Raw genomic sequence first — 24,069 nt, 5'->3', positions numbered from 1 at the left:
GTACTCAGGAGGCAGACGCAGGCAGATGTCTGTGAGTGTGAGGTCTACACTGTGAGTTATGGCACCCAGAACTTCATGGTGAGACACTCCCAGGTCAGACCAGTGAGCAGACACACTGATGCTCAGGACAGCTTGCCTGAGCGGACTCCAGAACCCATGTGAAGGGAGGAGAGGACCCTTCTCCTTTCCTGACTCCCACATTGCATGCTGGGAGTCATGTGTATGTCATGTGTATGCATATGACAAAAATTTTAAAAAATCACACCAGGCGGTGGAGCACACTTTTAATCCCAGCACTAGGGAGACAGAGGCAGGCAAAACTCTGCGAGTTTGAGGCCAACCTGGTCTACAGAGTGAGTTCTAATAAAGTCAGGGACACACAGAAAAATCCTGTCTCGAAAAAAATAAAAAAATAAAAAAACCCAACCAAACCAAGAAACTAACAAAACAATGGTATATAAGGAAATAGGTATATAATAAACAATGATTACACGTTAATTTCTAATACAATACACAATACTATACAGGAAAACTGGAGGGACCACTAGGCTCTACAGAGAGGCTTCTCGGAAGTACACTGTGATGGCACCTGCGACCTGTGAGTGATTGCTCTGGGCTGCCTTGTGAGACTCTCTCTCAGAAGCAAACAGTAACAGTGTCATCGATGTCATTAGGAGGAGCTTCTGAAGAGGAGCCTAGCCTTCCGGACCTTCCTCTGAACCTGAACCACTGGAAGTATGCAGAAGAGAAGTGGGTCCCCTTAGATTTGGGGAGGCGTTGGTTCAGTTCAGAAAGAAAAGAAATGGAGACCTTTACTAGCTGCTGTGATCGGGTATAGGACATGGAAACTGAGCAAGGGGCCAGAGGGCTGGCTCAGTGGTTAAGAGCACTGACTGCTCTTGGAAAAGTCCTGAGTTCAAATCCCAGCACCCACATGGCAGTTCACAATTGTCTGCCAGTCCAGAGGATCCAATGCCATCTTCTGACTCCTGAAGGCACCAGGCATAAAGTAGCACACAGATACAAATGAGGATAAAGCACCCATACACATACAATTAGATTTAGAAAGTGCAAACCTGGGCTGCAGAGGTGACTGAGGAGTTAAGGACTCAGGTTCAACTCCAAGCACTCACATGGCTCACACCCATCCCTAACTCCAGGTCAGGGGCTTTGACACCCTCTTCTTGCAGACAGACATGTGGTATGCAGACAAATACCCATACTCACAAGACGCAAAATTCTTTTAAAAAATGTAAAAGTTAAGCAAGGATTTTCACGATCAATTTTCTTCTCCTTTCCTTTCTTTTGAAAATAGATTCTTCCCTTATCCGCCCCAACCACAGTTTTCCTCCGTCCACTCCCCTAGCCACTCCCCTAATGCACACCTACTCTCTTTTCTTTACCCTTTCTGTGATGGGAGGGTTAAGTGGGAGGGAGAATATGGAATGCAGAGAATCATAAATGCCAGGTAGACCTGGGCGGGCAGCATGCACCCCAGAGCCCACAGTGTGATCATTAAGCTTCAAAGGACAACCCCCCCCCCCCCAGCACCATTATTCACATGGATTCTTTTCCCAGCTTCAAATCCTGCTGGACCAAGAGGCCTCCCCAGATCAACTCCAGTGGGAACACTTTCAAATTCATTAGGCCTCCATTAGCATGACTGTAATGTAAAACCCAGCAACATTTCCGGACTTCATTAATAATGAATGCTAACAAAAAGCCCTTTACAACCAAGCCAATCACCTCAGTGGCAGAAGGCACAATAGTGAAGAAAGCACTGATTCTACCTCATCTCTTTCCTCTCTCAGCTCAGCATCTCGCTGCCCCTGAGTACAACATCAATCTCAATGTATTCCTAGTGTGACGCTTTGTTGTTGTTAAGAAAAGGTTTTATGCAGCACGGGCAGCTTTGAACTCACTATGTAGCTGAATGGGATGGAGATGGTTCGGTTCAGAGCACTGGCTGCTCTTCCAGCGAACCAGGGGTCAATTCCCAGTACCCACATGGCAGCTCAAAACTACCTGTAACTATAGTTCCAGAAGATACTACACCCTCTCTTCTAGCCTCCTCAGGCACTAGGCACATACACGACAAACAAAAATATATGGATGCAAAACAGTCATACACATAAACAAACAAAATATGCCTTAAAAATGGCCTTTCAATTTTTTTTTTTCACTTTTTTTGACAGGATCTATGTGACCCTGGCTGGCTGAAAACTCAAGCAATCCATCCACATGCTCTGCCTCCCAAGTGTTGGGATTAGAGGTGTGACTTCATACCACTAGATTTAAACTAATTTTCAAATTATTTACTTACCGCGTGCATATGTGCGTGCGGAGTGTGTGTGTGTGTGTCCCTGTGCACCGACCCCTGCCACACCACCACCAAGCATATGTATCATGGAGGATATGAGTGTGAAGTCAGAGGACAATCGATCTCCATGAATACAGGTCTCTCATTCCACCATGTGAGTTCTAAGGATTCAACTCAGGTCTCTGGCAGTAGCGCCCCTCTAGCCACTGAGCCATCTTTCTGGCCCTGAACTTCCTCTGCCTCTGCCTCCTGAGGGCTAGAAATGCAGGCTTATGTCACAAAGTCTGACTGTTTTGTTGGATTTTGTCTGCCTGTCTGTTTTGTTTTCTGTTGTTTTTTGAGACAAAGTTTCTCTGTGTAGCCCTGGCTGTCCTGGAACTTGCTCTGTAGACCAGGCTGGCCTCAGACTCAGAGATCCACCGCCTGGACCCTTAAAGGTAATGCACCACCAGCACTCTCACTCAGCTGGTTTTCTGTTTGTCTGTTTTTTAGGACAGAGATTTGCTCCTTAGCCTAAAAAGGCCTGGACCACACAGCCCAGGCTGACCTTGGGTGTGAGACAACCACCTCTGCTTCCTAGGTGTTAGGGTCCTGGTGTGCACCATCCTTACTCCACCTAAATGTTTCTCCTCCCACTCCCCCGGACTCTCACACATGTGGCCCTGGCTGGCCTGGGACTGGCTATGCATAGCAGGCTGGCTTGGACCTCACAGGTCTGCCTGCTGTCTCCAAGTGTTAGAATTTAAGGTATAAAACCCCAGGCACAGCTTCTAAATGTATCGTAATATATCTAAATACAAGTTTTTCTTTCTCGAACATTTTCTGCTATTACTCTAATAAAGTGAGCCCTATTTCCTTAAGAACTGTTTTACACTATTTGTTAATTGGGCATGGACAGCATGCCATGTGCATGGAGGTCAGAGGACAATTTGCTGGAGTTGGTACTCTTCTTCCACTGTGTGGGTTCTAGGGATGGAACTCGGGTCAGCAGGCTTTGTAGCAGATGCCCCCTACCAGCTGAGCCATCTTGGTGGGCCCCACCACTTCTCTCTCAACAGAACTAATGCAATGACTCCTGCGTGACTATCAACTAGTCTGGAAATAAAAAGCACCATCTTAGCAGGTGTGGTGGCACATGCTCATCCCAGCCATGAGCTGAGGCAGGAGGATCAAGAATTGCTAGAGTTGGGAGTTGGGGATTTAGCTCAATGGTAGAGCGCTTGCCTAGCAAGCGCAAGGCCCTGGGTTCAGTCCCCAGCTCTGGGAAAAAAAAAATAGCTAGAGTTGAATGGCTGGAATAGCTAGTCTTTTTGAGATCCTGTCTCCAAAAAGAAAAGGGTGCTGGGGATGTAGAATGTAGAACGGGGACAGGCAGAAGCTTTTGTACTTAAAAAGGTCCTGAATTCATGCCCAGTGCCACAAACACACACAAGAGGAAAGACACCGATTAATGGAAAGTAAGATGTCAGTCATGTCTGTCTGGGTATCACTGTGTCCACTCATAATATGCTAGCCCTCACTGTTACTCTAACAAAGCTCAGAGTTCCCTTAGGAAACCAACTCTGCCTCCATTACAGCCCCTCTTACAGTCATCAATAACCCAGGGCAGAAAACCCGACTCTAATGCATTGTCTACCAGATAAGTAAGGTTCAGTTCAATGTTATAAAATTTAGTGCTGCTAACTTATCTGACTCTTCCAGTTAAAAAGCCAAGAGGGCAAGACCATACAATATTTAGATGACACATTATCGTTCCTGAGCATGGCCATGCTTCCCTCTGAAACTAAATATAATTTTTAATGGAGAGGAAGAAAGCCTTCCTCTCTACTCTTAAGAGTCCAGCCTTCCCACACCCTCCTCTCTTGTAGTACTAGGGATGGAACCCAGGGTTTACTTTACATCAGCCAAGCACTTGTCCCTAAACTACATCCTAGAGCCATCCTGTAGCCCTATATGTTCTCACCCATGTTCTAGGCTCTCTACAGCTCCACACCCACAGCCCCTGTAAGCTATGCTAAACTCCCAAATCTCTGCCCAGGTGTTCATGGATATCAATGCTCAAGTGGGTTGGGGTTGAGGGTGGGGAGGTGCACACCTTTAACCCTGGCACTTCAGCACTTGGGAACCAGAAGCTGTTGAGTTCCAGGCCAGGCAAGGCTAGAGACCTTGCTTCAAAATCAAAAATTAAAAATAAAATAAATAATATGAACTGTCAATAAGTTGCTTATCTGCACTATGAGAAACAAGACACAGGCTAGAGAGATGGCTCAGCGGTTAAGAGCACTGACTGCTCTTCCAGAAGATCTGAGTTCAAATCCCAGCAACCACATGGTGACTCACAACCATCTGTAATGAGATCTGATGCCCTCTTCTGGTGTGTCTGAAGACAGCTACGGTGTACTTATATATAATAATCTTTTACAGGAAGGAAGGAAGGAAGGAAGGGAGGGAGGGAGGGAGGAAGGAAGACAAGATATTCTAACAAGAAAAACTGATTTAAGAAGAAAAAAAGAACAAAAACAAACCAGAGGCTAGGTGTGGTGACACACACCTTTAGTCCCAGGGCTCCAGGGACAGGGGGATCTCTGTTGAGTTTGAGGCCAGCCTGGCCTACAAAGTGAGTCCAGGACAGCCAGGGTTATTACACAAAGAAACCCTGTCTTGAAAAAAACAAAAAGAGAAAGAAAGAGAGAAAGAGAGAGACAGAGACAGAGAGAGACAGAGAGAGAAACAAAAACAGAATCAAGAGTCTAAACAGGTAGGCATTTTAATGCTCTAAAAGAAACCTCTGGGGCTCTAAGTTTATTGAAATGGAACTTTCATAAACGGAACGTTAACACTCTGAAATAGGTTCTGCTATAAAATGCTGTTGTTATATTTGGTGTTTGTGTGGTGCTGGGAATGGGCCCCAAGCCTCACACAGGCCAAGAAGGAACTGTACTAGTGAGCTACAAACCCCCTCATTACTTTAACAATCCAAGCAAAACTAACAGGAGATCTAACAAGAGCCACTGTTCCTGTTAGAGGGCCTTCCCATCCCATGTTAGACGTCACAGCAGCACATCTGTGCACACAGCCTAGGGAGCTGACAATGTGACTTTGCTTTCAGACCCCCTTACCTTACAACTCATTTGTACTGAGACATGCCAGTTTAGTAAAAATTTACCAAGTGTTTTATATTCTTTTACAATTTTCTTTTTTTCTCTAAAACTTGTAACCCATGGAGATTGTGTGAAGGTCAGAGGGTTCTCTCCTACACAGGGATCAGCCTCAGGTAAATACCCAACCATCTCACCCGCCCTTATGTGACTCCTGAAAGAAGGGCCAAGCAAAAGAGCTCACCTTTGTAGTCTCAGCACTTAAGAGTCTGTGACAGGAGGATTGCTGTAAGTTGGAGGCCATCTTAGGCTACACAGTAAGTTCCAGGCCACCCTTTATAGCCCTCCCACCCCATCTCAAAAAAAAAAAAAAAAAAGACCTCTTCGAGCTGGGGGCCTGTCCATACAGACACTGCTCTGGGCACCTAAGCTCAGCAGAGCAGAGTTAACACTCAAAGCAGTTCTAGAACCATCGCCATCACCTAAGCTTGTTCCTAACAAGGCATCAGTCGCACACTTGACCTTCTGCTTAAGGCCAGTTGAAGTCCAGTTTCTTTTTCCACTATGTCACAGTGCCTCAACTCAAAAGCTTATGGCCAGAAGTAAAGAAAACAGGTTATCCTTCTTCAAGCAAACAGACACAAAAAAATATAGGAAACTAAATATGGAGATAAAGTATGTTTAAACACATGTAAAGAAGCGTCACTCAGCTTAGGAGATGGGGACTAAGGAGAACTGGCCTAGCCAGGTATTGAGAGACTCAGTGGGGGTTGGGAATGCACTAGAGAAACCAAGTGTGGGGGCGCAGCGCTGTGACTCCATCTGGAGAAGAGAAAGGAGAACCAGTGCAAGACTAGCTTCAAGGAGTTCAGCTATATAGCAAGTTCAAGGCCAGCTTGTCTACAAGAGGCAAACAAATAGATTAGTTAAAATTGTATACTGCTTCCTGATGTCTAATGTTGAGTTTAATTTGTTTCAAGATTTTTGTGGTTTTTCTCTCACACCAGTTATACAGTATTTGGCCGGCTTGATGTTAATTTCACCTTTTGTGTCATGGCTGCTGATCTAAGTGCTTATGGGTTTCATTTTCCATCTGAGGGTGGGTGGACAGAATTCCACAGCCCATCCTCATTGGTAAATCCATCCAGGCAAGCACGTCCGCTCAGCTGTGCCAATAAACCTTTACCTTTTATCCTCAGACCTTACACACACCGTATTCCACATATTCAGCCTATAAGATAGAAACAGGACGGGCTGGAGAGATGGCTCAGCGGTTAAGAGCACTGACTGCTCTCCCAGAGGTCCTGAGTTCAATTCCCAGCAACCACATGGTGGCTCACAACCATCTGTAATGGGATCGGATGTCCTCTTCTGGTGTGTCTGAAAACAGCTACAGTGAACTAACATAAAATAAATAAATGAATAAATAAATCAATAAATCTTTAAAAAAAAAAAAAGATAGAAACAGGACACTGACACCCAAATGCTCTTCACTCCCTTCTAACCTAAAATAAGAAGACAGTGATGGAAAGACCCTCCAGAAGTTAATGTTCATGTAATATGATGCCAAGACCCACACGAGCATATCTCAGGACCCAGCTCTGGGATGGAACTGCAGCCAAGAGGCAAAGAGCTCTTGCCCAGTACATACGGAGGCTCGGATTTTCATCTCTAACACTGAAGAGGGGGATGGGGCTCAACAAAGAACCCAATATAATGACCACCCATACCTACACAGAGTCCCCAGAACTTAAAGCAAGCTGACTTAGTTGTAACCACCTATTTAGTTTAAGATCAACGTTCATAGCATGAAACTGTTGTAAGAAGCCCTTACCCTAGGGGCTGGGGATTTAGCTCAGTGATAGAGCGCTTTACCTAGGAAGCGCAAGGCCCTGGGTTCGGTCCGAGCTCCGAAAAAAAAAAAAAAAGAAGCCCTTACCCTAAATGCTTCCAAGAGTATCCTTAGTCTAGAGTAAAAACAAATAATCCTTTTCATAGCTGCGACTCTTTAAAACTGTAAGAACAATCTTCAAATCAGGAAACATAAAAGATTAATATTAAAAAATTTAAGACTTTAGATGCGAGTTTATAATAATTTTTCTTCATAATCTAAAACTGAACCTTTTTAGTTTAGTACATGACAACAGAGAAGTCAAAGGCCCTGACACAGTAGCCTTGAACGACTGCCCTCGGAAACAGAAGCTCGCGATGTAACAGCCCAAGGAAAGAGACCAGTGAGAGCAGAGGGAGAAGGCGCCTGTGTGACTCAGTCATAACACAGCTCTTCTTGCCCTCACTGGTACAGGCCAAATACAAGTCACACTTAACAATGAGGAAACAGGAGCCATAGGAACACTTAGAGACACACCTAGCTTACCATTTACAAAAATGGAAATTTCCTGGGTTTTCTCTTTCTTTTTTTCTCACTATGTAGTTAAGCTTGCCTGGAACTCACTGTGCAGCCCAGGAGGCCTCAAACTAACAATTACCCTGCTTCTCCCTCCCAAAGTACTAAGATTATTTTTTTTACCTGTGCCACCAGGGTTGGGTTAGAGTGGCATTAAGAGCGGTCAATTCAATGAGTAACATCAAGTGCCTTAAAGGTGATTAATGCTTACATCTTGTGTCAGAGGACATAGGTGCACCAATCAGTAAGCGACCAGTACACAACCTCAGGCCAGTCAACATTCTTGCACAAAGAAACAGGTTCAGGAGCACCCACTCGCAACTGAGGAGCTATGGACAGCTAATGGCTTCTGGGGTGAGAGAGTCTTTTGTCTTTAAGGGTGTAGATCCTGGTAGGTCAATCACACTTCAGCATATGGTCCCACACCCCGCCCAGTAGTAAATGGGCAGCACAAATTGGACTTGATGGGTTATATGTTAAAAAAAAAACAAAAGACGGGGGCTGGAGAGATGGCTCAGTGGTTAAGAGCACTGACTGCTCTTCCAGAGGTCCTGAGTTCAAATCCCAGCAACCACATGGTGGCTCACAACCATCTGTAATAAAGGCTTAAAAAAAAAAAAAAAAAAACAAAAGACATGAATTTGGAGATAGGAAAGTGGGGGGTGGATCTGGGAGAAGAGGAGCACAGCGGGCCTTCAACTCCTGCTCTGCTTGCCTCCACACTCGCAGTACTGGGATCACGGGCCGATGGTTTCAGTGCCTCATTGTTTGTGTTTGTTAAAGTTTTCTTTTTTTTCCGGAGCTGGGGACCTTGTGCTTGCTAGGCAAGTGCTCTACCACTGAGCTAAATCACCAATCCCTGTTAAAGTTTTCTTAAATTTGTTTGCGTGCGTGCGTGCGTGCGTGCGTGCGTGCGTTCTCTCTCTCTCTCTCTCTCTCTCTCTCTCTCTCTCTCTCTCTCTCTCTCTCTCTCTCTCTCTCTCTCTGTATTATGCATGTGTGTGCATTAGTGTGTGTGAATGCATGCACATGGTGGTCAGAAGACAACCCTGGACCCTGGCCCTTGTTTTCTCTCCCGTTTGAGTAGATCTCGTTGTTAAATGCCACTGCAGCAGACTAGCTTCTAGAAACTCTCCTCCACACCCCACCCAATCCCCAAAGCAACGGTGGGAGCCCACCTGTGCAGGGAAGCGCCACCTTGTGCCTATCAGGGAAGACACTGGTTCTCCTCTCAGTCCTCCCCCTCCCTTTCCTTTCTTTCCTCAGCTTTAAGTTTCCAGTGATTCTCACAGGCAGCATGCACGCAGCTTCCGAAGCTGTGCTGGTACTTAAGTCTAAAATTCTTTCTAAAACGTTTTCTTTTTGAGACAGGGTTTCTCTGTGTAACCCTGGCCTTGAACTCACAGAGATCCACCCGCCTCTGTCTCTCAGCGCTGGGATTAAAGGCATGTGCTGCCACCACTTGGCAGAGTGGTCTGATTAAATATGAGTTTATTTATTTGGGGGGGGTCGGGGTAGAGTTTTATTATGTAGCAAGTCTGGTACTATGTAGGTGGCCTTGAACTCCCAGCAATCCTCCTGCCTCAGCATCCTGAGTGTTGAATGCCCTGTCATATCTGGTTCAAGTAGACACAGTTCTGCATCCTTCCTCAGAACCATATGCACAACAAATTTAGAAAATCCTGGAATGGATTCTTTTCCTAACTGACAATTTTAAAGTGCTGTTTCTTTTTGAGCTTCTGACACACAATATTTTAGGAGACACCTGTCACCTGGCTCGGCAACAAGAAAGTTGATGCAGGTTACATGCAAAAGCCACACTGTGAAACTAAGGCAAAAAAAAAAAAAAAAAGCAAGGAAGGGGTTAATTAAGGTAGAATGCAGTGATGCTAACTGACTAATACAGAAGAAACACAAAGAGCCACAAACAGGAAAAAGACTAAGGTCTGACTGCAGTCCACCATCAATGATCTATGCTCATGAGTAATGAAAAACTAACACAGGTTCAAATGTAACAGTGTCCCAGACAGATCTAGCACAGGAAAAAGCTGCTATCCACCTAAAGTCTGGAGTTCGACTATACAAATCAATTTTCAGCCTTGACAAAGGATCACAGCTGCACAAGATGTCACTGTACTGGATGGTTTTCTTCACCTAGACAGAAGTAAATCTAATCTCAGATGAAGGACCAACAGCCTCTGTCAGACTGGCCTGTGGTGAGTTTCCTTGGTGAAGGACTGACTGGGAAGACACAGCTCACGGTGGCAGTGCCACCCTTGGGCAGCTGGCCCCGAGGACAATAAGAAAGCAGACTGAGGGGCTAGAGAGATGGCTCAGAGGTTAAGAGCACCGACTGCTCTTCCAGAGGTCCTGAGTTCAATTCCCAGCAACCACATGGTGGCTCACAACCATCTGTAATGGGATCTGATGCCCTTTTCTGGTGTGTCTGAAGACAGTGACAGGGTACACATATACATAAAATAAATAAATAAATCTTAAAAAAAAAAAAAAAGCAGACTGAGCAAGCCATGGAGAACCAGCCAGTGACCATCTTTCCTGCTTCAGTTTCCCTCAATGGCCTGTGAGCTGAAATAAACCCTTTCCTCCCCATGCTTTTGGTCACAGTGCCTATCACGGCAATAGAAACCCTAACTAAGATACTTATAATAGAGGGAACTGGGTAAAGACTACATGGTAATTTATTATTTTTGCAACTTTATTAAAAGCTTAAAAATAGCTGAGTGCTTGCATTTAATTCCAGCACTCGGGAGGCAGAGGTGGTCAGATGTCTATGAGTTCAATCCCAGCCTAGTTTACACAGTTCCAGGACACACGGGGCTATGCAGTGAAACCCTGTCTCTAAACAAACAAACTTTAAATTAAAATCTAATTTTAGCAAACTGTTAAAAAACAAAAACACACAACTTAGTAATCTATCAATATTAAGTACTAGGGAAGATAAGCGTCATAAAAACTCATATACTGCTAATAGAGCTCTCTGAAAAACGCTGGGCACTGTTTCATGAACTGAAGCATGTCCAGGACTCGGGAGGTAATTAGGTTGGCAGGTGTTTACCTAGCATGCACGAAGCTGGGTTCAATCCCTAGCACCACATACACTAGGCATGGAGGCAGACATGTGCAAACCCATCATCACTCAAGGAGGGAGAGGTGGCAAAAGGGTCAGGTGTTCAAAGCCATCTTTAGCTAAACAGAGTCAAGGACAGCCTGAGGCATAAGAAGACCCTATCTCCAAAAAACAAACAAAAAAACACAGCTATACACCATGACTCAGAAATTCTACTTCCACATATAAAACCACAGAAATGTCCATGTGCCATGTGTGCCAGCACCTTTAGTCCCAGCTCAGGAGGCAGAGCCAGACAGATGTCTGAGTTTAAGGCCAGCATGGTCTAATACAGTGAGTTCCAGACAGCCAGGGTAACACAGAGAAATCCTGTCTCAAAAAAGAAAGATAGACAAAGAAATGTGCATATATAAGAACGCTCAGACAGCAGTGCGTCTAATAGTAAAATGGAAATACCCACCGACTGGACTACAAGTAAATAACGTGAGAACTTATCCTGCAGCGTTGACCCTTAGGACAGCTGTCTGTCCCTGAGACTTGCTGGCTTGGCCAGGCTGGCCAAGAAGCCCAGGGACCTTCCTGTCTCTGCCTCTGCAGTGCTGGGAGCACAAGTGTACACTCCCATGCCTGATTTTATTATTGGGTTCTAGGGATCAAGTCTGGGTCATCATGTTTGCACAGCAAGCAGTTCAAAGACCATTCTCCAGCCTCTAACCGCTCCCACACCCTTGCATGTGTGTTTTTGAGACCAGGTTTCTCTGCATAGCTCTGGTGTCACTCTGTAGACCAGGCTGGTCACAAATTCAAAGATTCACTTGCTTCTGCCTCCTGAGTGCTGAGATTAAAGAAACTCTAACTGTGTTTTAAAACTTGCTTTTTTTTTTTTTTTTCATGGAGGAAGGAAGCTAGCTAAAAGGGATCACTGGAGAAGTGAAGGGAAAATGATAAAGGCTAAGGAATGACAACCATAGCATTGAGTGAACCACACAAGTTATAAAAAAATCATAACTTGTTGCTTCTATGTCTATGAATCTGGGCTGGTAGAACGAGATATATAAATTCTCAGTGTGCTAAAAGCTCGGGAGAAACCTCCTGGTGCTATGCTCCCAACACCCCTTCCCCTTGGTACTCTAACCCCGATAGCTTGGGTTCTTCCCCTCCTTGGCCCTTGTACTAGCCACTGGAGCCTTGCCTCTCCTGACCCCCTGTCTCATTCAGTTTCTAAAGCAGCAGATGAATAGCGTTGCTAAGATCACTACCAATCAGGTCTTGGTTCAGCATCAAACTGTTCCCAACACAGGGACAGTTATTCTGATGAACCTCTCCCTTATAAAAGAAAAGGGGGAGTTGTTTCACAGTAGGCTGTGAAAGATAGCCTGGTTCTCAGTTGAGCTAAGGTTCGACACCCCGGAAACCCTGAGGGGACAGTAGGCATTTTGCCTGTTCCTGGACACCAGGCCTGTCACGTAGCTACAGCCCCTCCACAGTCGCCTGTAGAGAGGTTTGTGGCCTCAGTCACACAGGAGTAGCACCCCAAGCCCTCCCACACAAGGTACGGTATCCCAAGCTCTCAGGCCAAACCCATAGGAAGTACCTACTGTCAGATCTGACCCACCCCAAACTGTACGTAAGGATCCTGTCCAGACGGGACAGAGCCTGAGAGCTTGCTTCTGTCTCTGAGAGCTTCTGTCATGAGAGCTGTAACCACGCCTGAGGAGAGATCTGCTCTCCCTAAGAAGCTGCCAGAAGTTCCCAGGCAGCGGTGGAGGAGGAGGTGGAGGCAGCTGCAGCTGCAGCAGCTGAAGCAGAAGCGGAAGTGGCAAAGACAATTCCCCTCCCTGCTCGCATTCTCTCCCCTTTGCCTGAGGCCTCGCACCTGCCCAGACCAGAGATCTCCCTGGAGAGCCTCCAGTACACAGGCCCACATCGAGTAATGATGCTATTCACAAAATCCAAGGCAAAATTATTACTGTCTAAGGATATATATGTCATAATTTTAGCAGTTCAGAAAATCCTGTGCTGGAGAAATGGCCTGGGACTAAACGCATGCACTGCTCTTCCAGAGAACCAGAGTTCAATTCCTGCATACCAGGTGTCTCAGGATCCAAAACCTGGAGCCACCGCAGGCACTGACAGTCTTTGTCTCAGTTATTTCAATTTTTTGTTGTTAGCATGAAATATTTCTTGACTAACAACTATTTAAAAGCACCACATACCAATCTACTTAAGTAAAACCCTAGCAATTTAAAATGGTATGAGCGGCCTTTTTTTGCTTGTCATGCAGTACTGACTAGACCTACACCATTAAAAAGCTAAACACAAAAGGCCTGGGCTAGGACACGTCATCAGTAGGATACTTAACCTGTCCTGAACAAGATCATAAGTTTGACCCCCCAGCAAATAAAAAGACTATTTAAAACTTTTAAACATAGGCTTAATTATTCTAAAGAAAGAAAATTGTAAGTAGCCTTACCCAGCCACCTTGCTGAATGATGAACTCTGCTCCGTGCTCCTCCAGATACATCACACCAAACTGTAGCAGCGTACTCAAAGGCTCTTGACCACGCCGTGCCAATTCCAAAAGCATTTGTTGTAGCAAAACTAGAGGCACCAAAATCTTTAACGCAAAGATAAAAACATAAAAAACATAAATTGAAATTCTTACAATGGGTTTTATGTTCAAGCGGAGAAATTTTTAATGCAGGCACACCATCATGGCTATTTCATTCTCACTATGTTTATAAAACATCGACTCCTGCTAGAATTTTTCAGGCTATTATATGTGAATTCCATATAAGAGGGGGCAGTAAAAGTGATTATATAAAAATAACCATGTGCAAACATAATACACAGAAATTCACACAATAATTATAATGAAAAACTACTAAAAGCAATTCAACAAAAACAAATCTAAAAACTGTAGCCGCCCCAGCTGTTAAAAAGAACTAGACTGTTTACATACCCATTACCAAAATGTAAGTCAACACACACATACATATGCACATACAAATTAGGACTTACAGTGTCTCAGGGAAAAATATACACCAAACTAGTAAGGCACTCACTTAAGGAACTAGGGGACTGAGGGCAGTGTGAAGGAAAGGCCTCATCTTTGATTCCAGTATTTCTGTACCATTTTTCAAGATAGGGTTTCTCTGCGTAAGCCTGGATGTCCTGGCACTCACTATGTAGAGCAGGCCCACATCAAACTCAGAGATCCTCCCGCCTCTGCCTCCCAACTGGGATCAAGTGCTTTCTCATCCATTTGAAAACAAGGACTTCATGGCTGTTGTCTATGAGTGAGGTTTCCCACGTGTGTCTCTCCTGTGCCTCTGTCTGCTGAGAGCTGAGGTTACAGCTGAGGGATCACACATGGCAAAATAATGCCTGTTCTAGTTAGGAGCTACCTTATGAAAGTCATCGAAAGTCAAATACGAGGAGAGGCACTATAAATTATGCTTAGTAACCCTGTGGCTCGATACTTAAAATAGTAACTCACAACAGAAACCAGCTAGCTATTCCTTCTATCGTGGTTTGAATATGCTTGACCAAGGGAGTGGCACTATTTGGTGTGTGGCCCTGTTGGAGTAGGTGTGTCACTGTGGCCATGGGCTTTAAGACCCTCGTCCTAGCTGCCTGGAAGTCAGTCTTCAGCTAGCAGCCTTCAGATGAAGATGTAGAACTCTCAGCTCCTCCTGCACCATGCCCGCCTGGATGCTGCCCCACAGTGATGATACTAGATTGAACCTCTGAACCTGTAAGCCAGCCCCAATGAAATGTTGTCCTTTCTAAGACTCGCCTTGGTCATGGTGTCTGCTCACAGCAGTAAACCCTGCCTGAGACAGCAGCTTCCTTTCAAAACAAACAGCAGCAGCAGCAGCAGACCCAAAGGGCTAAGACGCAGAGTACTGGAGGCCCTGGTTCACAACTTAGAAAGCCAGAGACAGAGAGGAGAAGGGGAAAAGAGAAAGGAGGGAGAAGGCAAAGAAGCTACGGTCAGGTAGCCATCTGCACGCAGGCTCTTGTCTCAAACATCAAAGTCTGTCCATGACCTAAGAAGGAATGCACGTGGAAATAACCCAATTTCAGTTCCGTGGTGCTCGATTATCAAGGAAATAATGGAATGACAAAGTATTTCCTCAAAAGAAACAACTTTAAAGTGAGCCCACGCTTCACACTCAACCCTTCAGCTTTTACTTCCGGGAATTTACTTAGAAGTCTGAGTGGAAGAATGCAACACACAGCTTCATTTTTGACATTCTCAAAGAACTCCAGGCCTAAAATATAGTAAAGCTTTCTTACCACTCATGGGCAAAGGGCTATGACAAGAGTAAGATAGGCGCTCATATAAGAAAACACACCGGGGCTGGGGATTTGGCTCAGTGGTAGAGCGCTTGCCTAGCAAGCGCAAGGCCCTGGGTTCGGTCCCCAGCTCCAAAAAAAAAGAAAACACACCAGGCTGTTTAAAACAAAACCAAAATGACTGTCTATCCAGCCCCGGTACTGTGCCCTGAGCAGGAGCTGGTGAAGGATGGCTTGGGAATCAGTGTTGCAAACTCAAACCATCTCAACTTCAAAGGCCTCACACGTCTACACTGCAAAGCAGTCAAATTCTCTATAACACTCCATAAACGTGTAGCACTTTGAGGCCAGGCATGCTTAACTTCACATTATCTATCTGGAAATGAATTGCAAACATCTTATGAGCCACTACATAAAATAGCATTTCCTTTCATCTGTTACAAATTACCCCTTGCATATGTACCAAAAACAGCAGTGCCATTTCATACATAATAAAGGAGTGCACGTGTGAGACCTCTTCCGCTCCGTCACTGTCAGCTCTGATCACAGCCCTCTATTCACCAAAGCGTCAGTCTGTGAGTAATCCGTCTGCTCTTCACCCAGCTCGCTCTGCTGCTTCCTGATCGGAGTTCTCGTTGCCACCCTAGCTAATCTTGAACGGCAGTAACCAGAATACAGACGCTTCATTTTATGGGACTAGCTGACATTCTTGAGTCATATCTTAGCAGACGGGAATCATATCCTCTCCTTTCATCCCTCGTGCTATTCCGATTTTTTAAAAGTACATGCATTTATTGATTGGGGAGGAGCATATTGTACCGCGTATGTGCAGGTCAGAGGGCAATGCTGAAGAGTCCATTCTCTCCTCCCACCACGTGGGTCCCAGGTCAAACCCAGTCATCAGCTAGGTAGAAAGCACTCTTACCACTGAGCCACTCTGCTGTCTTGTTTTGCTTAAGAGGGGATCTCGTGCAGCTGAGGCTCACTTTAAACTACTCATCTTCCTACTTATACCTCCCAAGTATTAGGATTACATATGCACCCCCACACACACTTGTAATAGTTATTAAATGAGACCACACCAGGCTTACTCATCTAAAAAACTTTTCTTAATGAACCTGCATTTCTTCACTTTGTTTGAGATAGGTCTCATGTAGCCCAGGCTGGCCCATAGATCACCACATAGTGAGGACAGTCCTGAACTCCTGATTCCTTGCCTCTACCTCCCAACTGCTGGCACCCATAGCACATCGCTCTGCCAGTTTAGGAGCGCTAGCTTTTAAGCACAGTGTAGACTATGTCTATATACTTAAACTCACTTCCCTACACGAGAAGCATCAAGAGCTCTCCTAAGGAGGGGAAGAATGTCACTCAGCTGGTAGAGTATTTGCTTAGCATGCAGGAAGCAACACATAAAACTAGATGGCCGTGGTTCAAGCTTGTAAACCGGAAGATTACATGTTAACAACTGGAAGCTTAGAAGTTCAATCTCACCCCTGGCCACAGAGTTAGCCTGAGCTAAATAAAATGCTGTTTCGGAAAGCAAACACAACAGAAGTTACTTCTACAACTCATCTATACCCCATCGGTACTCTACATAGTCTAAAACCCAATTACTGCTTAGTACTCTACATTTCTTTTCCTTTTTAATGTTAAAAGAAATGCTTGTCTCTTAATTTTTATTCAGAGTAGTCTCCTTGTGGGACAAGAGATTCTGCATATGGAATATATTTTCCTTAGGAATTCTTGTAACAGAATGTCTAAGAAACTTTCAGCACCAGAGAGGATGACTTCTGTTGCCCTGCCTTTATTCATATATTTACTTAATTCACTGATAGATGGGGCAGAAAGACATTTTAAAAAAATGTGCAGTTTGGCAATAAAAAAACAAACAAATGTAAAGTGTGTGGAAGAGAAGTTGTAATTCTCTCTCTTTTTTTAATTTATATATTTGTTTTATGAATGTGAGGACACTGTCTGTCTTCAGACACACCAGAAGAGGGCAACAGATCTCATTACGGATGGCTGGGCCACCATGTGGTTGCTGGGAACCGAACTCAGGAACTGTGGAAGAGCAGTCACGTGCTCTGAGTCATCTCTCCATCCCAGAAGCTGTAATTCTTAAAGACAAACGTCCTGCTCTGCCCTGGAGGGCAGGACCCCTTAAATTCAAGGCACCAATTTATGAAAAGCCTCATTTGTTTGAAAAGAGAGCTTGAACTAAGAACACAGTTTAAGGGGTTCCCTGCTCAGAAGCAATGGCCTTGGCACACACGGTGCTGTATCTGGCCAAGGGGCCAGGCTCCCTCCTGAGCTGGCAACAGCATCCATGGCTTTGCAGGCACGGAAGACAAGATTGAGAGCTCGTGAGCTCTTGGTCAACGTCTTCCTGAAGCTACTGTGTGAGATGTAAAAGTGAAGCCTCTGTTGCAGTGGAGACCCTGGGACACTGGGGAATCATGAGACTTCCACCAAGGAAAGATGCAGGGATGGAAGGAGTGGAACCGGCTCAGGAAACAGGCTACATTTCTGCAGCCAGGAGACACAGTATAAGACAGCGGATAATCACATGACACGGTGGAAAGCTAGTCAAGAGATCCTACACAAGTTACTTAACCCTTTCCTGAATAGTCATCAGCTTAAGTAAATAAATACTAAAACAAAAGCCCGTTGTGCTGGGAGGTTTAGTTCATTAGTAGTAGTGGCCTGCACAAAACCCCGGGTTCCATACTAGGGCAACAGGATATCCTACCCCTTTCCAGGCCCAAAATAGGGTAATACAATGCACTGTGCGTTCTTCAAAGGAGAGTTTGGAATGATTAAATGGGGTATGACATGAGATGCACTACTATATGAACTATGAAACACAATGGTATGAAACTTTTAAAAGAACCAGAAGAGGTTATCTATTAGATGAACATCCCATTCTTCTCCAAGACATGTTAACTCACATACCTGGAGACAAATGTCATGTTAATACAGAGGAAGAGAGAAACAATGGGAAACTCAAGGAGGAGGGAAAAGAGAACAGCACACTACAGAGCACACACTTTGAGACACGCTGTAAAACCATGCAGCATCTCATTAAAAGTAAAGGAGAACTATCCCCTTAACAGAGTTTGGACTTATGCCTAAGTCAGTGCTAACAGTTTGATGCTGTGCGAGCTAACAAGTCCTTCTACACTTGATTATTAGCACTAAGATTGTGTAAGAGCAAAGATAATGTGGTTAATTAATACCTTATTCCATCCGCTGGCGTGGACTGCGGTCTCCACTGTACATTCACGGTATGCCTCATATGTCACTGGCCTGTGGACATTTTGTTAAAAGTCTGTGTTACAAAAAAGGACTAAAATTTCAGATGAATAAATATGCAGACATTATTGTGTGGCTGAACTTTTCGCTAACATGACAGAGATAGTTCAACAGACTGCTTTTCCCCACTAAGATGTGGCTTTTACTATTTGGTATGTGTTTCCTCATAAACATTCTCTGTATTGCTGGGGAGATCATTGTAGCATAGGAAGATAAATGTGTATCCTACCCATCATTTCTTAATTACTCGGCATTTATCTGATAGGACTTCTACATTGTAGATAAATGCCTGAATTACAGATACAGAATCATGTAAAACTTAGCTCAGTTAAATGAAAACACAATCCAGTCTTTTTTTTTTTTTTTTTAGTCAAAAGTCTAAGCCTGGAGTGGTATGGAACATCTGTAATGCCAGCACTCAGGAGGCAGAGGCAGGCAGATCTCGGAGTCCAAGGCCAGCCTGGTCTACAGAATGAGTTCCAAGACAGTCAGGGTTACACAGAGAAACCCTGACTCAAAAAAACCAGAGGGGGAAAAGGTATAAACGTTAAAAACGAATAGATAGGTCATGAAAGACTTTTTAAAACTGAGGCCATAGAGAGGGGGAACAGAAACATAGTAAGTGCTGCCCTCTTTCTTACTTGGAGTCTAATATAAAATCCTGGAAGAGGCCAGGCCTAGAGACCCACGCCTATCTGAACACTCAAGAAGCTGAGTCATAGGCTAGCCTGAGCTACACAGTGAATGCCAAACTGGTTAGGGTTATACAGCAAGAGCCTATCTCAAAATACAAAAACAGATAAAGTAACATGGTGTGCAGAAAAGTGAATATGTCTCATCACCTGCACATTAGTCCTAATCAGACCAAGCCCTAAGTTACTGTAAGAAACCACATCTCACTGACATTTGTTGAAAACTTTAAGCACTGCTATTTTTTTTTATAAATTTAAAACAAATTAAAAGAACATGGTACCAAATAATGTGAAGGCAACAACATCTTAGAAAATAAAATTATCCCTCTCATTTGGAGTAAAGTATTAACAGATTTGGTATTTTTTGAGTGGAAGAGGCAGAGACAGGCAGAACTCTGAGATTTCAAAGCCAGGCTGGTCTACATGGTAAGCTCAGGCAGCCAGAGTAATGGAGAGACTCTGCCTCAAAACAACACAAATAGATAAAAAGGAATCTAAAAAGTGGGAGGAATCTTGGGTTTTTTTTAATAGGTTTAAAAACTCCAATTCCAAAAGCATTTCCTGTTGTGATTACTCTAGTCTGATTTCTTCAGCTGGTGAGTGCCTAAGACCAGCAACTACTACCACTCAGCAATGGCCTAGCGTGCAAGGCTGTGTGTCTACTACTGACATTTACATTACTCACATGGTATCCCTTAGGAGGCCTGTGTTAGAAGACGCTAAGAGACTGCGTATCCTAAAACCAGGCCGGGTAAACACCCAACTGGATCTGGCCCCAACAGCACATTACTTCCATTTCAAGTATTCAAGGACTCAGTCAAGATTTTGATATATGCCTCAAAAATGTTCAGAAGCCACACATAGGTAGAAAAGTGCCATGTGGCTATTATGCTTAAAATATTAACACACGCTAGATTTCAAAGAGTCAGTAAGAATAAAAGAATGCGAAATATCGGGGTTGGGGATTTGGCTCAGTGGCAGGGCGCTTGCCTAGGAAGCGCAAGGCCCTGGGTTCGGTCCCCAGCTCTGGAAAAAAAAAAAAAAAAAAAAAGAATGTGAAATATCTCACTAATAATTTTCTGGTTTTTAAAGTATTTGACTATACTGATTTAAGTCATTAAAATGTTCATAAACGCCATGTTTCATCTTCATGTGACATGTATCTACTGAACAGCACTGCTGTGATGACCTCAGGAACAGTTCTGATGACACAGGACATTCAGGCACAGGCCAGCACCACCCCACTGCTACAGTGCTGCGGAGAGACGGTCTCACACCAGGCTTCTGCCCAGCGACACCACAGCCTCACTAGTGCCTGGGTTCCTTTATAAGTCTTGAGCTTTAGGATTACATGAGAATCCTGTAAAACTCAGACTTCACCAGCTCCTGTACCACCCACCTACCTAGGTCTCCCTGAAGCTTCACTGTGGCGATCAGGCCCTTTCCTTCCTCCCTTCCCTAACTGTGTGGTGCTGCTGTGGGTCACTGAAGTCCATACAGGGAGTCTGGCTACCTACGCACTTCATCATTCTTCAGAATCAAACAGGATTTAAAATATTATATGTAAACACATACATACATGCACACAAACAGATAGCAGGTTAAAACATTCATATTTTAATACATAGAGAAGCAAGCAGTTGACTAACCAGCCTTCCCCCTATAAGGTCTTAGAATATAGCAGAGAAGAAGGGGGTACCTTTAGCAATCAAAGGTATTTCATATAAAGAATTTAAGAAACTGCATTGTTTCCAAGGCATTAGCATCAGAGCTTAAAATTTTCAAAAGTAAACTTCTGAACAAATTTTACTTGCTACACGACCAACTTCGAAAATAATTATCACTATTCAGAGTTTGGAAAAAGTAAATATTCAACTAAATCAGGTTTGTCTTAAAGTAAAAACAAACTCAGGGCACGATGTGCAAACCTTTACCCTATCACTTGGAAAGGCAGAGGCAAGATGAATCGGAGTTCCAGGCCAGCTAAGACTCCACAGTAAGAGACCCTGTCTGAAAACTGAAGTCATACCATTCTGTTCACTGGAGAGTGGGTGATATCACAGCCAAACTACAAGTAACAAATGGAAGAAACTGACACATGAAGGACGAAATGACTCGCATAAAGGGGGCTGAAGGGATCAAACTAAGAGCACTTCCTGTTCCTGTTCAGTTCCCAAGCACCGGTCCTGGGGCCTGTCACTCATGGTCCAGGGATCTCAGTGCTTTCTTCCAACCTTCTGGACATCAAATACATGTACATAAAAATAAATCTTAAATGCCAGGCATGGTGGTGACACATGCCTTTAATCGGTACTCGGATCTCTGTAAATTTGGCCAAGCCTGGAATCAAATGAGACCCTGACTCAAAAAAGACAAAGAAAATAGAACTTTTAAATTTGTAATCTCAACATATACAGTATATGAATGTTTAAGGACAGAGACTCTTAATGAACTCCTCAGGGCACATGGAGATCAGGGACAGCAACTCTGTCGAACACTTTAGAAAGCCATGCCGCAAAAGTTCCTGCCTAAGTTTTATTTCCTGGACACTCAGATTGTCCTTTCTATACTTCTAACAAGCTTAAAGCGTGTGTCTAAGGTAGAAAATTCAAGTACGGTTTTTCATTTCCCTGAGTATAATTATGAATTTTATATATGCTCACTTTACCAGCATATGCAGAAATATGAAAAACATGGCCAACTATAAACCCTGACTGCATGAAAGTAAGGAACGAACTTACTGCAACAGTGATTGGACCTGAGAGTAAGGAAAGTCCTGACTGCAACAGCGATTGGTGAGGAAAAAGTTTTCTCCTAAGTGACCCATCTTTATCAACTCATACTAATTGTGTAATTCATTACTAATTCCTTAATGACTCTCACTGAAACATTAGGGAGCTGACCTTTGAACCTATCCTAAATGAAGAGGTTCTATGTTGGCACGTTTGCATTTTTTCACTGGCTTCTCAATTGTAGCATTCTTATGGCGAGGGCCAGAGTTGGAAGGAATCAGCTGTGGGAGTGCAGAAGCTACTCACAGGCAGATGGGCACTTCCAAAGGATGTCTACAACAGAGCTACAATTCTAAATTCAGATGTCTAAAATACCACGGTAAGCTAATCACACACTAGACACAAACTCTAGACATTATATCTAGACACAGGTGAACACTACATGGGACAGAAGCAAAGAGCAACTGGGACAGGGCAACGGCTCCTGTTTTAGCACAGGACATGCATCTGTAGAAACCTCAAAAGGTCAGTAAAAACCATCAGGTCTTTGGGGATATTTAAATCCCTGCTTCAAGGCAAATCTGGCATTCAAACACTAAACAGATGCTTTAAGCTCAAGGGAAGGGAAAGTGAGGAACTGCCTCAGCCATCAGAAGACCCCGGGAAGAAGCGCACTCCACTCGCAACTCACTGGCTGAGGATCATCTGCAGCGCTTTCTGCAAAGGTTCGCTCAGGTCTCGGGACACTCTCTCTCCAAGCTGGGCCAAGCAGTCCTCTACGGAGCTTTCAGGGTTAGCAGGGCTGAACACTGGTGAGGTGTGACAGTCAAAGCCTGTGCTGGTGAAGGCTGAAGACAAGGCAAAAGGAAAGACCAAAATTAGTAAGCGGTCCCTGGACTGGAGAGATTGCCAGTGGTTAAGAGCACACGCTGCTCTTCCAGAGGGCCAGGGGTGGATTCCCGGCAACCAGTCCCAGAGGATCCAAAGCCCTCTTCTGGACCTCCATGGACACAAGGTACACACAGACATACAGGCAGACAAAACACCCATACACATTTAAAATAAGCACTAAAGGCCGTGCTACTAGCCTATGGGTGTGCGCCTATCACCTGGAGGGTCTCAAGTAGGACACCTGCCTGGGCTGCACTGTGAGTTCAAAGCCAGTTGGGCTATACAGCAAGAGCCTGTGTCAATAAAACAAAATAAAATAAAATAAATCAGCCAGGCATGGTGGTATATAAATTTAAATCCTAGCACTAGGAAGATAAGAGGCATCTCTGTGAGTTCCAGGCCAACCTTATCTACAAATTGAGTTCTAAGACAGTCAGAGTTGTTAGACAGAGAAACACTGTCTCAAACCAAACAAACAACCAACCAACAGCTGGGCATGGTAGCCTACTAGGGAGGTGGAGGCAGGATGACCAGCCTTGGCTAGATGGTGAATCTGAGATCAACCTGGTGTCCAATGAGGATGATCTCAAAAAAACATATTAAACAAAGAAAAAGAAAGGAGGTATGTTTATGACAGTCCATGAAAATAAGGTATGTACTTTTTTTTTTTCTATTCTTTTTTTTTTTTGGAGCTGGGGACCGAACCCAGGGCCTACCACTGAGCCAAATCCCCAACCCCGTATATACTGTTAAGAACAAGAATTATAAGGTACTTGGAAAGATTAGATAATCACTATACATTCTAATCTTGTCTGGAACACAAAATTGATAGGTCCTAAAGGTTGAGGTCTTTATTGCTTTGTTTTTTAGATGGAGGTCTCCATATATAGCCCAGCCTGGCTTTGAACTCATTCTTCTACCTCAGTCTCTCAAATACTGGGATTATATACATAAACTACCATTCAGTGGCCTGCCTATCCATCTGTCTGTTATCTGTCTGCCTTAGCCAGTGTCTGTTCCACTGTAGTTCACCTGGCCTGAAACTTACATGGCTCTCCGCCCCTCTGCTTCCTAAGTGCTAAGACTATGAACACCACCAGCACGCCCAGTTTGTTCATAAGGTTCTATTTTCTCAACTAACAGGGGCTTATTTATAAACACAATCTATCAGTTGTTTATTGAAAGTTATTAGGCTTTATATATTTAGGAACACACACACACACA

General features: G+C 44.2%; 1 protein-coding gene across 2 annotated transcripts in view; it reads right to left on the bottom strand.

The window, feature by feature from the left end:
- Positions 1-24,069, bottom strand: part of Bcl2l13 (Bcl2-like 13) — a 53,049-nt gene that overhangs the window by 3,582 nt on the left and 25,398 nt on the right. The window contains 3 exon segments of one of the 2 annotated variants that reach the window (NM_001398849.1): positions 13,387-13,530; positions 18,455-18,524; positions 22,646-22,802. In NM_001398849.1, the coding sequence (NP_001385778.1) occupies positions 13,387-13,530; positions 18,455-18,524; positions 22,646-22,802 (371 nt within the window). 2 annotated transcript variants of the gene reach the window in all.

Source organism: Rattus norvegicus, chromosome 4, assembly GCF_021556685.1.
Source record: "Rattus norvegicus strain SHRSP/BbbUtx chromosome 4, alternate assembly SHRSP_T2T, whole genome shotgun sequence".
Taxonomy (NCBI): Eukaryota; Metazoa; Chordata; class Mammalia; order Rodentia; family Muridae; genus Rattus; species Rattus norvegicus.
This window is presented reverse-complemented; position numbering and strand designations above follow the sequence as displayed.